Below are 15,347 nucleotides of genomic sequence, written 5' to 3' on the forward strand. Positions count from 1 at the left end.
GGGAAAGAGGGAGCAGGCAGGAGGGAGGGGAAAGAGCAGAGAGCTGGCCATAGCAAGCAGAGAAAGGAGCATCATCCAGTACTGACAACGTACAGCTGTGGGTCTGTTGCCCATGGCTAGCTCTTCATTATCACACACACTTGACTTGAAATCGTAGTGTCAGCCCTCCAGGCTTCAGCTAGGAGTGCTGTGCTGGCTGGAGCCAAGTGAATTTCTGCCTTGAATCTGAACAGCAAAGTTTCTGAAAAAAAAATGAGCTCTGAGAGAATGAAATCAGATTGAATTCCACTAATAGTTTTGGATAGAAAAAGTTGATGGGAATGTTCTGGTAATGTCAAAGCAATATTTTTAATGTATTCCAAATGAGCTTTTTTTTTTTTTTTTAAATGCCTCCAGCTGGCATTGAAACTTCTGATTTTGAAAAAAAACAGGTTTATTTTTAAACAACCAGTCAATTCAGAAAGTTTCAGTTTGGGTTCAGCATGGTAGAATCCCCTGCTCTGCTTTTGATTGTTCATTTTCACCAGTGAATCAAAACAATATTATTTACTCTGCTCTAATGCTGACAGTATTCTCAGCCTCCTTCAGACGGAAGAGCATGCAGCAGTAATTTTTGCCTCCTTCCCTTCCCTGCCCAGCGCCATCCCGGCCGCCCATGCTCTGTAGGGACCATACATGCTTGGCTTCCAAGCCCATGAAATGGGATGACACAAGCAGATCCATGGAAGTAAATGTGGCTACCCATGATACTAAATTCAAGCACGTGGCTGGTTCTTTTCTGTTGGGACAAATACCATTCCTGGGGATTCAAAGACTAGTAGAAGGGTTAAATTTTTCTCCAACTTATCTTTTACAGGTCTGTTCTCTGGAAATATCCTTTATTTGTCACTGGACATTTTTTTTCTCACCTAGTTGAACAATATGACTTTCAGCAACCTGTATCACCATAATTCACTAACTGCTTATTATTGAAAAAAATTATTAGCTTTTTAATGAACTTTTCTGGCCAAACTTTTCGTAACGTAATTGTACATAGTCGAAAATGACTGAACAGATAAGAAGAAAATTAAGGCTGGAATCTGGGGGGAGTCAAGTGGTTTTATAGTGGGTCATATGGATACATGCCAGGCAGTGTAACTGGAACCTCAACCCCCATTTGGGTCTTAATGCTGTAAGCAGATTTGCTATTTGAAGTTCTGCCCTCAGCAGAGCCCTTCCTGAAGAGATCATCTTGCTTTTGTGCCATTTTTTTTCCTTATAAAAGGCAAAACAATTGCTTCTCCAGTGCTGCCGGTGACAGGCAGTGCACTTCTTCAGAGTAAGCTGGGCGTGCTTTCTTTGGTATCTGGATCAGAGTCTGTGCTCCCCTCCCTGATTTTCTCTTTCTGGGACTGGTTATTTACAGTGTGCAATCTCTCTCACACTCAGCAACCTATCTTTAAAAATATTATTGCATCAGAGAAATTACTGCAATCAGTAATTTCAATACTTTTCTTTATTTCTAGTGCTTTGTGGCAAATGTTCTGCCCTGACTGACTTCCCATGCAGGCACTCTGAGTTCAACAGCTGGCTCGGGGTGTAAAGTCCTGGTCCTGAAAGCACATGTGGATTTTTTTCTAAGGGTCTTGGTGGCCCTGCTTGAAGCTGTTAAGCTGTGAAAGTTGTCCTTTCACATCAGACTGGATTTAATCCCTTTTAGTCTATGGATTAGAGGAGGACCCTTCTTGATGCTGGATAAGAGAAAAGAGTTGCTTTCCTTTTATTTCCACTTTCAATTACAGCTTTTAAATACTCTGAACATGGTCTACAGCTTTCAGTCCTGACGTTTCCTCTGTAGGAGTTGTAATGAGTAGAGAAAATGGAGACAGGCAGGCTACAGCCTTCATGGTAGGTCCTGGATTTGTTTATATTTGGCAAATGTTTGGCATATTGTGAAGATAAATCAGTAAAATAATCACAGTATTTCCAGCTCTGTGACTTCGAAATTCTGACATATAAAGTAAGTGAAGAAAATAAAGTGTGTGATCTTTCAGTAGTGTCTCCATACGTCATTATCATTTCCTCATTGTATTCAACAGTGTTTAAGAATAGCATCTGCAGTCTCTGAAGTGTCACAGAAAAGGGGACCCAGAGTATCACAGCTCTGCAGGGCTTGTACATGCAGCTAAAGCAAGTATTTTCCAGATTTCATCCTCAGCCAGGAAGCCCAGAAACTACTGTTTATCTTCTTGTCTCTTTTAAATGATAGCAAAGTCTCTCTCCAAATTGCTTGACTCCAATGAGCTCTCCATGAGCTGGAGATTCAAAAAGGACCCTAAATAACACTAGATTTGCAGCACAAGTTATAGCAGCAAAAATGGGAATGAATTCTCTCATGTTAAGTTAAGGGCTGTTTTCTTCCCAGGCTGGTGTAAGTGGAAACTATCTATCTTGGTTAACTCTCCCAATTTACTAACCCCCTGATGACCTCCAGCTTCTGTAACAAAAAATCCAGACTGAAATAGCAGCAGTGGAGAATTTCCAGATGTCAGCCCTGTTCTCAGTGTGCAACTGCCCATGGTATTTAAACAGCTTCATCACTTTACCCCATCTCCCTGGTAACTTAACCATACCTAATAATATAAAATTGCCTAAGCTGGTTGGCAGAAGGAAGCATTTATTCTGTCTCACCACCAATTTGCCTATGAACCCCTATTTGTCCAGTGATAAAGGTGCTTCTATAACTTAGTGCAGCGTGTTAAGAAGAAACCTCTTACCATGTAACAAAAACAGAGCAGCACAACAATCTGTTTAAAAAATTTTCATAGTTAAGTAATCTCATTTGCTTTAAATTGAATGATATATGTACCACACTCCAGTGAAATATAATGATCAAGACCTTCTGCTGGTATTAAAGAGTATCTTTCCTTTTAAGCCATAAGATGCTTACAAACCACAATGCAATGCTGTCTAGAGGTACCCACACCGGCTAAAGAGCAGTACAGTCATTTTAGCATGGGGCTGTGCTCAAGCGAGTAGATAGCCTCTTTGTCAGCAGGGCTAATTAGCTACACCAACTCCCCCCTGCCCCCAAAAGCTACCATATTGCTGCCAGTGCTGGAGCAGCCTCATCTATAGCCGAAGGGAATCCGTAGCCAGTGATGCATTACACACTACGGAAATACTCAAAAAGGAAGCTGAACTGGTTTGCCATGTATGAGAAAGTGACCCATTTTTGCATTCATCTCTTTTTTTCCCTCCACCTGTTCTCCCTTTGTTCTCCCACCTACAAGCAACCAAACATGCTACTGCTACATCCTTTTTTCCTAAACCATGGCAAACTTGTCATTCCCAGCAAATGCCTGACTGCTGTGAATGGCCGGGTTTTGTTGCAATATAGCTTATTTTTTCTGGTTTGGCGGTGCCGTTATAAGCAGAATCTCTCTAAAAACTGTAACAGTAAGAAGACATTTTGTGATGCTGGCACCCAAAGTATGCCCCACATTCTTGCAGTCTTGTGACAGACATTAACAGATGCATAACCACAGCCCCATGAGGCAGGGTAGTGCTAATTATCCTAAATTACAGACGTAAAACTGAGATGAAAAAACTCGGACCCACAGAGGTATTTAGCTACCTGCACTCCCCATCTAAATCAAGGGGATAATGTTGTCTCTACATACCTTTGTAGATCTGAAGATGAGGGACTTTTTGTGAGGTCATGCTGAACCACGTGGAGCAGCAGCAATTGGAAATGATGCTTCCCAGGACCTGGACCAGCACCTTTATTAGTGCTCAGCGAGTCCAGAGGGGTTACTCACACTGGGAGGAACTGCTGCGTATAAAAGACAGGAGCCAATTCCCTTCTTTCCGAGGTAACTGAGTACCTAGGTTTGCAGACCAGCGTCTGTGCAGCAACACAGCTCCTCCCTACCCCTGATTTGGAGTGACCCAATATCTCTTTCTGCTAGCTGATTATTCCCTCTATTATTTTTTGGGTTATATGCTGGGAAGTTCCCTCCTCCAAGTCTGATATAGCAAACTCTACTCCTATGCAAATATCTACCTCCTTGTCTCATCTGGGAAGGTGGTCACTGTCAGCTAGACACTTGTAATGAAGAAGCAGGTAGTTTTTCTATCAAGGGTAAATGTGGGTGATGTTTTGCACAGCTGTGCCATATTCTGTAGTTTTGTAAACTCCTTTAGGGGCTAGCCTGTGTTTCCCCCATGAGCAGTTACAAAGGATTCATACATGACTGTGCACAGTGCAATGCACGTCTGAGCAGACCTTTTGCAGCAAATGGGGAATGCAAATGGAGGTCTTGGGACAGCAAAAATTGTTATTAATTTCTTGTCTCTTTTTTATTATTAATTCCTACTGTTATTAGCCTTAGAGTTTTCTTTCTGTAGCCTCAAAAATATCACAGTGTGAAACACGAAGTGTTGCTGAGTTGGTACGAGTTTTAAGGCATCAAGGGCAGGTTGTGAGGGTCCTGCGGGAAAGTAAGGGGCTGTCTGAAAATGAGCTATTCCACTTCTACCCCCAGACTGAAACACCTTGAGTGTTGAACTTTCAGAGTAAGCGCCTATCTTCCTTCTGTTACCAGAAGGTTACGGAACTATTAAAATAAAGGAAAAAGAACAAAATCCTGAGAGGGCTGGCCTCCCACATGCTGAATGCGCCCTTACTCCGTTAAGTCATTGACCTCCAGGGAACCACTCCAGAAGAGTTTCAGGGGAGTGCCATGCTATCTCACCAGCTGCTAAGCATTTTCTTTCTTACTACATGCTATGAGGGTGGGGAAAAAAAAAAAAAATAAAAATTTCACTTTTCCCCTAGAGATTTAAAAAGGGGAAGTGCATGGAAATATTTTGTTTCTGAAACTTTAGTAAAACCAGCAATATCAAAGTTGTCTAGTCTGGTTTTGGTGTTTTCTTGGATGACTCAGTTTTGTGCAGTGGAGGAGTTTTCAGCTGAAAACCTTCTCATGGCTATACAATTAAATGAGGTGGAATGAAAATAAGAGTATGTTACAGGCCATGGTATGCACCAACAAATGGAATATGTACCTGACATGTCCAAGTGTCCAAGCACTAAATTAGTCGCACATGATAATGCCCTTGCTATTTCATGGTCTTCACACAGACACCTTCTGCTAGCTCAGGGTCATGATCCTTTTGCCATGCTAACACACCTTCGGACTTAGGAAGGTCTTTGCAAAACCACAGAAATTTACATAGTTATATATATTTATATATAATATAAACTGTATAAATAGTTTTAATAGTTCTCTCAGCTGAATCAATTCTAGTCCTTCAGTGACAGAAACATACCAGTTCTCCAGTCATTCACAGAGCCTTCTAGGACAGACAAAATTGACTTTCTGTCACTCAAACACAAGTAGGAAAAAAACCAGCTTGAAGCCCCACCTACTGCAAAACTTTCAGGACTAAATTATAAAGCAGCAAAGCAGGGCACATGGCCATTTTCCCTTCTGTGATGCTAGAATGTACCATATTGCAAAGGCTCAGATACGTAAGTGTGCGTGCGTATACATTTATCTGTATGGCTACTGGGTGAAAGGAACAGAGGGAGGGTACTTACGTAGCAATGGGCAATTTGTGGTGAGTTTCTTAAATGGCTGAGTTTAAGCTGAATTTTTAAATTTCTGAGAAGGAGTCTTATGATGCCTGGCTACGTTACCCATCCTATCACTGTTCTAGCCTCAGGTAAATACAACATCTTGGGAAAAAAATACACGAGGGTTTTTTCTTTTTTTCTTTTGTTCCCTACAAGTCAGACTATGGCAAGCTTCTTCCAGTCCTGAAACACAGAGGACGCTGTCTGTGATAAGCCCAGGAAGAAAACTGCACACTGTTTATTTTGGCAGTCGTTAAATTCTTTAGTGATTATTTCTGGGGAATTATATATGCCGTATGGAATACTTTCCTCAGTTAGGAAATAAGTTGACCCAGGACATACTGTCTTGCTGACTGAAACCAATCCTTTATCTTTTGCAAATATGAAAAGATGCCATGCGATCCTAGAGCAATAGGGTCCGCAGTATGCTTGGCAACGTATCACATGAGAACGAAAGGGAAAAGAGAAATGAGACAGTAACAGGTATGGTGAGTTAATACGTGTTGAAGCATCTAATAAAAATAACAGTCAGAGTAGCAGGGCACAGCAGTGGAGGAAAGGAAAGAAACCACCCAACTGTGGAGTTAGTACTTTAATTCTTTTAGTGAGAGAGGCAGCTCCAGTGCGGTACATCCTTGAGATCACAGAGCATCTTGAAGAGTGGTAGTTAGAGAGAAACACAGTAAAAAGACACAGAAGTAGGCGCAGTGAAAAGGCAGATTTATTTACTAGTAATATTGTACAGAGAAAAAAAAAAGAGAGAAGCCACAGTTACAGCATGGCTGTTGCTGGCAGTGTTCTTGGTTTTTTATTTTTGTTTTTTTGTACTCATGTTTTTAATCTGAAGAAAAAAACATAACAGTCAAAAAAGTACACTTCAGGTTACAAAGTACAGCAGCTATCCCCAGCAATTCTAATCCAGTGTTAGCACAGCAGTTTTCCCCCAACAAAATGGGATTTTATTTACATTAGCTCACAAAGAAAGTGGGAGACTAAAGCTTAAAAAAAAATCTCAACCACAACCTACATTCACCATAAAAGCTGCATTTTACACAACATTTTCTTGAACCCCTATAAAGAGTCATTCATCTATGAAGTGGAAGTAGTCTGGAGGGGCAGGAAACCAGAAATGTGTTCTTTGCCTTTGTCCTGACCTGCTCTTGCTTGGCTACCTTTGCCGCGCTCGGATTCAGTGGCCACTGGAAAAGCAAAAAGCTTTCAAATGGATTTGTCTCCTGTATCTGCCCCTAAGCAGTGCCTACATCCATACTGGCAAAATAACAGGGATAAAATTTGAGCCCATCATCAGTAAATGACCTTAATCATAGATACGGGCCGATCTTAACATATCCTCAAAGCTATCCCTAACCAGCACAGTGTTTAAGTATGTGTTACTCTTCAAGCAAGTGCTTAAGATTAGTGGAGCTTAAGCGCTGCGTTCAGTTGGGACTTCATACGGTTGTACAAAACCGTCACTATTTTTGAGTTGCCTCTCTCTGACTGGCACATTAACTTGGAGGGATACCAGTAGCTTCTGGGCAGCTGATTTTACTGAGAATGCCTTTGCATGCTGGATCAGTCTGTGGGGAAGTTCACATTTTCTTCTGGTTCCTTTAGCCTGCCAGTAGCAACCTGACAATTAGGTTGTGGCTTGCCTTCTGCTCCTGTAAGTGGCTTCTGGATGCTGATATTTTACGCACTTGGGCATATCTAGCCCATACTGACTTGGGGGGCTTAGTGCGTTCCCACGGGAATGGGAAGAGAGACAGCAGGTTTACCTAAATAGTGAGATTTTAGTGGAAACCCACTGTTTGGGCAACCCACGGGATGCCAGATGAATAGATAGGGAGAGTGCTCCTCTAGCATCAGATTTGCCCTAGGAATCTAGGAAAATGCAGGAAGATGTCCAAATGCTGAGGACAGGATACTGTCATTTCTTTTTACTTGGCACTCATGCCAACAGGCCTGAGGTGAGGTTTTTACCAGCCTCTCTTTTCTTCCCCCTATCTTTGCTCATAGGAGACCACAAAAAGGAAAGCAGACAGAGGGGGGGAAAAGGAGCAGCTGAGCAATGGTGTCCAGAATGAGAGCAAGTACAGAGACAGGGGACAGGCAGAGTCTGGAGCAGAGGCGTGCAGAGGGAAAAATCTGGAAGAAAAACTTACACTGCCTCTTTTATGTTGTGTTTTTGTGCAGGTATGAAATTCACCCCCACTCTCTTCAGGGACTGGGAGTTTTGAGAGTTCCTGGGGGGCGTTTGTCTACTTTCAAACATGCTCAGCAAGGAGATCATGCTCTAAACCCCTCTCTGCAGAAAAGTGCACCAGTTTCACAACACCATTTAAAAATCTACCTAATTAAAGGAATGAGAAGACACAGTTAAAGCAGCATAAGCCTTGCTTGTAGCATATTGTTTAAAGACCAGACCCTATAAGCATATGTGCATGTTCTTAAATTTCACTCATCTGAGTCATCCCATTAAACTAAAAAGGGCTGCTTGGGTGCTTAATTTTATGCTCATGGGCAAGTCTTTAGGTCTTATAGACCTACTGAATAGATATGCAAGGTCTAAATTCAGGTATGAATCACAAACATACCAATGCATGTTAAAAATGCACAAATATACCCAAACTGGTGGACTTGAGTTACTTAGCTAATTCTAAAAATTAATTAAGCTTTCTCCCCTGCCCCCCCAATTTCTAAAGTAGATTAATTCTTAAAACAACCCCCTAAATCCTCCTTTGAGAAGAATTTGGGAAACAATTGCAGGAACGCTTTGCAATACAATAACAGCAAAAACCCTCAAAATAAGAGAAGCTTTTGCAAACTGGAGGAAGGGGCTCAGAATTCTCCACAAGTTTGCCCTTAAGAAAAGTGGCCTATTCTTAATCCGCTGAACAGCTTAAGTGGAACCACCACAAGAAAAAAGCTATAGACTTTGCAAGACTCTTTGAACCCATGAGGAAAAAGGCTCAGCTTTATAATGCTTTGATTTTAAATACAAGTGGGACATTTTTAAGAACTTCATGCACCCTTGTCACTATTTACAAGATAAGTTATTATTATAAGTTTATATTACAAGTTGGATTTATATTCTCTTTGGACTAGATGACAATCCATTTATATTCTAAACTTAATAAATTCAGCCATTTTATACAACTTACTCTTCTACATACAAAAATTACAGTCCACATTTTTGTTGGATATTGTCGTAGCCTGCGACCTCTGATTAAGCTCAGAACTAGTTTACTCTTGCTGCCCAGAAGGCTCATGAAACATAATCTGAGCAAATCCTAAACTTTCTAATAGACAGAGAGAACTGGTTGAAACCAAGTGAGTTTAGAAAAAATAAAGACGCCACATCTCAGCCTGTGGGAAAATCCTCTACTTTGTCTAAATGATTTTGTTCTATTCTTTCCAGTGGCACCATCTCTTGCATTTTGAAATCTCTTGTCGGATAAAGTATGACAAAGTGAAAAAACATATAGTTCTCCTATTTAGCCATACCTCTCTACTGAAAGTAGGTAGCTATTGCCTACCGTGTTGGCTTTCTAGATGAAGAAGTTTGTCTAGCTATAGAAAGCATAGGTCCACCTTTTGCTGTGAAATAAATTCACTTATTTAGCTGTGTTCATAGCAGGTATATTGGATTCTACTCTTCTAACTTTACTCTTTAAAAAGTGTTGTGATCCTGCTTCCTGGAGAAAATTGTGGTTAGGTCTACAAAAGATCCCAAGAAGCTGGGCATTGTCATAAACGTATGAAAAAGTTCAAAGGCTCAATGTCATGGGTAGGATGATATTCAGAAACTCAATTCCCATTTAGGGTTTGTCTCTCATTACAAAAATATTTATTCCTTAAAAAAATACACAAATGTAAAATACTACGTTTTCTATTATATCCCCACTTACTTTCCAAGTATGCCGTTTGGATGTTGGAGTAAATCAAAAGGTAGAACACCTTTTATTTCTCTAGCAACTCTGTATGCTATCTTTCTGCTCTGATTAATTTGTTGTATCTCTATAATTTTAATCGCTAGTGAACTTAGGTAGAATGGCAGGGGACTAATGTATTAGCTGTCAGGGAAGTCCCACTTAATATTTGCTCTTGAATACCACTGCCATGGTAGCAATGCTGACTCGGGATCTGGTCCAACTAGATGCCAAGCACCATTTTGTTTTGTGTTTTTCTCAGCAGAAGTAGCAATGCTCAGAGTTAGCCTTTAGGATTACACCACCCTGGGCAAACTCAGCAGTGCATAAAATTGGTACAGGTACACAAATAACACCCAAACTACACCCTGTGTTAATCATTCATGCCCTGATCTTGCAGACACCTGCACACATTCCTCCTGTGAGTAGTCCTGTTGACTGAAATAGGTCTACACACAGCAGAATTAGGAGTATGTGTTTTTGTTTGCAGGGCTGAGGTCTTCTATTGCACCGGTAGAGGTACGCTTCATGGAGAAGGGCTTGTGCACACTTCTCTTGCTGGGGATTGAAAGATAATGTTGTGTTTATACAGCTTTGGAATACAGCCTGCACTGTTTGGAAAAAAAATAAGGAAAAGAAAGATACAAAAAGAAGGAAACCCAAGAGTGCTAAGGCAAACTGTCAAACGGCACATCATACCTACTTTTTCATTCATTTAGATAACATCACAAAGGCAGACCAGAGGAGTTCTGTAAACATATACCATACAGTACATCAGACACAGGAAATTAAAAAAAGAAAACAACCCTGTAATTCTTTTCTTTCTGTATTGATATTCTTGTAATTGAAAGAGATTGCCTAGCCACTAATCATAATGCTGTGTTTTTTGATTTGTATTTTTCTTTTGTTTAAAAAAAAAAGAAAGAATGGAAGTAAAATGCAGTGGTTTGCAAAAGAAACAGTCCCTGAATGCAAACGAGGGACGACATGGAAAGTATGTTCATAGAAACTTAGAAAATACAAAATATAAAAAAGTTTCATAGGTTACTTTTTCCCCGTCTAGGAAAAGATACACTGAAAAGAGGTTTTTTTTTTTGTTTTTCTTACAAAAGTTAAGGCGAGCAGTTTGTTGTGGCAAAATGCTATCACTGAACCAGTTTCTGACTCTACTTTTTTGTATCCCCTCATGCTGAAATTGAAAATGTACATGTGATGGCATAAGTTAAACAGACAGGGAGTTTGCTTAAAACAATACAAAAACCCCTTCCCATAATGATCCTTACAAAATCTCTCTCTGCTTGGCCGTAGAGCGGACCTCTTCCTTTGTGCCTGATTGTGCATGAATTTCCATAAGCAGCTTCCTACCCGAGGGTGAGGGGAAACCTGACCCCTTCGAAGCCCAAAGCAGCCCTGGAAAAACGGTTTACATTCATCAGCCTCGGCTAACGCATTTGAATTCCCGTGTTACTTGGCTGTAGGCTAATGGCTAGAAGGGAGACGCCGATGCCCAGGCATGGCTGCTGCCCTTGCAGAGGATGATGATTGGAGTAAATGTGTTTCAGCCGACGTAGCTAAGGCCCTCCGAGTTCAGACCAATTTGCTCCTGTTTCGTGGTTTTCCTGACCTCAGACGTGGAACTGCCCTTGACCCGTAAAGACAAACCCTATGCAGACAAACCTTTAGCTCTTCTGGATCTTTTGGGGCCCATTAACCATGGAGTTCATATGAACACATAAAAAACACTGGCCTTCCTAGGCACTCAATGTTAGCTACAAGTACTGAGCAGTAGGTATTTGGCAGGTTTAAGGTTTAAGGCTTGTGCTCTACTTCTAACCACTAAAGGGCCACTTCTGGACTCTTGTGTGCTCCCATCTCCCTGCCATGTTGTGCCTCAGATGGTGCAGTGGTCTCAGACATGTTCTGGTCCCAGCCTCAGCAAGCATCTCCCAAAGCAGGCCGCTGAGGGAGTCATCCCCAAAATGCTGAGTCTGTGCTGAACCAGAAGGTCATCTGACAGGGGAGCACGCGGCTGGAGATGCATGGACACAGCGGGTTAGGGTAAAGATGACACCCCAAATTTCCCGAGCAGAGGGCTTTGGGAAAAAACGTCCACAGGGGAGAGGAGTGGCAAGGGAACAAAGATCGGGCTGGAAAGACACTGGGAGGCCAGGGTGGCTGTGAAGGCAGCATCACACCCCGAGAGGAAAGGGTGGTGAGCAACGAGACGACCGGCCAGGCCAGGAGGAGGTGGCTGGAAGATTTGTTTTTGAGCGTTACTGCTGAGGTGAACAGGCCCCAGAGTGAGAGAACTATTGCAAAGCGCGCCTGGCTCCCGCGGTGCTCACGGGGTAGGGGCGAGAGGGAAAGGGCTTCACCTCTTGCGTTGCAGTGCTTTGGGGTCCTAAATGTGCCTGGGGACAGCCTTGCCAGGCCACCCTGGGGTTGAAACTCAGGGTCTCGTTTTAAGAAATGTTGAAATTTGTAAATGCTTAGCGTTTCTGGGAAAAAAGAAAAAAACACACAACCCAGCCAAAAAAACCCAAAACACGGGTTGCTAGTTTCCAACAAACAGCCACCAGACCTACTGTCGCAACGTGGGGCTCTGCGGCCGTTCCCCTCTGATACAACTTAACCACCTAAGCCTGAGTCAAGGGATGATGTGCAGAGCTTCTATGGGTGAGTTTGGTCCTTCTCCCATCCAAAAGCCCCCAGGGGAGGCAGAGGGAGCGTGCAGAAGTCTATTAAATCTGGCCACTGCAGCACATATGGAGGCCAGCAAAATTTCTGCAGGTGTCATATGGATGTGGCTGTCTCTTCCTACTCTCCGCTTGCTTTTTTTTCTGACTATCACCTGAGCAGTGGTGAGAAGTTACATTGACCAGCTCCATAATGACGGCTGAGTGATCTAACGCAGGAACTACCTTTTGAATTTTTTGTGTGTGTATGTTTTCAGTGTGCCTCATATTACCACCACCGTGAACAAGTGTCTTTTTTACTGGCACAGAAAGAAAAGAGTACAGAGCAAGAACTCTGTTTAATCGGGTGCTCTGAACTAACAATTAATGCAGTAAAAGCACCATCCAAGAAAGAACAGAAATATCACAGGAACCACCTCAGACTGAAAAGAGGCTTTTTGTTGTTTTCTTTCTTTCTTTCTTTCTTTCTCTTTCTTTCTTTTTTTTTTTTTTAATTTTTTATTTTGTTTTTTCAGTTGCTGTTATTGATTTTTAAAGTCTGATAGTTTCAAAGACACTTCAAAATAATCTTCGGTACTTTTTAACACTATCAGAAAATATAAATCCTGATTTTTAATCTCACTTCTGTAGTTATAAATCCAGACTAACTCCACTAGAGTCAGTGAAGCCACACTTAAGCAAAACTGATGTGAGACAAGAATCAGGCTCCTAATATCTTGCCATGAAAAAGCTGGCTGCTTTTTCATTGTAGTTAGAAGAATCAAAGGACCAAGAAACAAAGAAACATCTACTGATTTTGGATGCCTTCGCCCTTTTACATTTTCACCTTGAGTTGTCTTTAACAGGACTGATTTTCAGAGGGCAGATGAAGAAAAAACTACTGGAAATCAGGCCTCTTTGAAGTGTCCCACACTGGAAAATGAAGCATCCAAAACCACCAGCAGTTTTTGAAAATGTTAGCCTTGAGGCTGTAGGATCTTCTCCCGAAACAGCTGCTCCGACAAAACTCCGGTGGGCCTCCACGGGAGTTTTGCCTGGGTAAGCAGGGCAGGATCACACCATCACCTGTCATTATGTAGGTGCACTGGAGGTACACTCTATGAGAAATTACACTTCCCTAAGAATTACAAAATAAAACTCTGGCCCTGCCCCCATTCCCAGCACTGAGAATTTCATCACTGAATCCAGTGGGAACAGGGTCAGACTGTGAGAGAAGTTCATTTATATTCTAAGGAAATAGAAAGCAGTATCTCTCTTCTACTGGAGTTCGAAAAATTCATGTATAAACATTGGCAGAGTTACTGAAAGGCAAGTAATTAGATCAGTGACTCCATTTCAGTTGGTGTGACAGCTGCATCTTTTTCATGTCAAGTTAATTTCAACTGTAATTTGGGGAGATGAAGTACACATACAATACTGTAATCTGGAAGATTTATATAAGGCAAAAATCATCATTCATACATTTTCTAGAAAGAATAATTAAGGTCCACTTTTGGTATCACCAATAAGCAGAAATGGCTGATGGGTTTTTCTGACACCGCAAACTAAACTGGAAAGTTACTATAAAACAAAACTATGCAAACATTTTGGGAAAGACTTGTCTGAGTTTTAGCAAATTAAAACATTAAAATGATCTAAGCCTTCCCCCCAAAAATAAAAAATAGGAGCTATAAAATAATGTTTAAATGTGATTTTTCTTAAAAAAGAGAAGCAACATTTTTTTAAGGCTTTCATATCTGGCTGCTGTGAAACTCAGACTCCCACAAAATCCTAGGAATCTGATCAAGCCTGCCAGATATCCAAAGAAAAATGTAAAAAGTGTTTTCATTATATATATATATAATATATATAAAAATCAAATAAATATGAAAACATTTGTTCCATTTCCCATTTATCTCTCACTCTGCAATATTAAAGAAAAAAAAAAAAAACACCACCAACAAAAAGCAAAAAACCACCCAACCCCTCCCCAAACTCCAAATAGTACGGCTGATGGGAAAATAACCATGCGTTCCTCTTCCTGAAGGACTAGAAAGCAAAGCAACCCAACTGCAAGGCAATGGAGGCATTCACTTCCAGTTCACAGTATTGCAGTTAGAAGTACAGTGAGGTCTAGATAAGTGATGGAGCAGGAGTTGCCTGGAGCGGGGAAGGAGGAGGTGTTCACATGACAATACAGCATTGACAGCGCTTTTTCTTTTGTGTACCTGGGGCAGCTTCCAAGGGCAGGCTCTCTTCCTTCCCCTCGGGAGAGGAGGGCTCTGTCGTGTCCGACAGGGGCCTGCCAGAGACCAGCTCAGCGGCGTTCCCGTCCATGGTGGAGACGTCCGTCACTGTCTTCTCCCGCAACGACTTCTCGTCGTCTTCGTCGATAAGGACCAGCTCTGCCTTGATGGTCTCGTCATAGCCCAGCACTTTCTTCGTCTCCTCTTCATCATCGATGTTCTGGTAGCCCATAAATATCATTGTCACCGGCTGATCTGCGCTGGCCTCCAGGGCTTCACCACCGCAGGGTTTGTCTTGGGGCTGAGGGTTCACAGCATGCCCTTTGCTGGGTTTGTGTACCATTTCCAGCTTTGCCTCCTTGAAGAGCATTTGCTCCTTCATATGGCTAAGGTTTCCATCGGCTACCGCATTTCTGTCTGACACAGTCATTGTTTCATACCCTCCTTTTACACTTGATTGTCCAGCTTTTTGCATAAGTTCATCTACGTCCTTTGAGCTTAATTTATGTACTCCATTTTCTACCACTGTGCCACCAGAGTGAACCTCATAGACTACCTTGGTACCATCATCATAGACTTTGAATCCTCTTTGATGGGCCTCATCTGGGCCAATAGGTGAAGCAGAGACAATCTTGGTCTCTCCTGTCTGTTTGTCTTTCTCCACATTAATTTCCATGGTGCACAAAGCTTGAATGAAAACAAGAGAGGAAGTGCATGTTACAACAAAAAAAGCCAGTGAATGGTTAATTGCCAAACAGACAAAGAAAACTACGGTGCCCCTTTTCCTACCTCCTGCTTCTAAAGGGCCAAGCGTTCTACGTTAGAGGTGGGATGCAATGCTGTGGACAGAGATAGCTGTTACACTACAGCTTTT

At 41.8% G+C, this 15,347-nt stretch overlaps 1 protein-coding gene across 1 annotated transcript in view; it reads right to left on the reverse strand.

The window, feature by feature from the left end:
• The window catches only part of AKAP2 (A kinase (PRKA) anchor protein 2), a 150,863-nt gene extending 136,259 nt beyond the window's left edge, over positions 1–14,604 (reverse strand). Inside the window, exon 1 of the mRNA XM_009328969.1 lies at positions 14,456–14,604. Coding sequence (XP_009327244.1) covers positions 14,456–14,564 — 109 coding nt within the window. The 5' untranslated portion in view covers positions 14,565–14,604. The remainder of the gene's footprint in view (positions 1–14,455) is intronic.
• Between the last annotated feature and the right edge of the window lie 743 nt (positions 14,605–15,347).

This window comes from Pygoscelis adeliae, unplaced genomic scaffold, assembly GCF_000699105.1.
Source record: "Pygoscelis adeliae isolate BGI_AS28 unplaced genomic scaffold, ASM69910v1 Scaffold127, whole genome shotgun sequence".
NCBI classification, from domain to species: Eukaryota; Metazoa; Chordata; class Aves; order Sphenisciformes; family Spheniscidae; genus Pygoscelis; species Pygoscelis adeliae.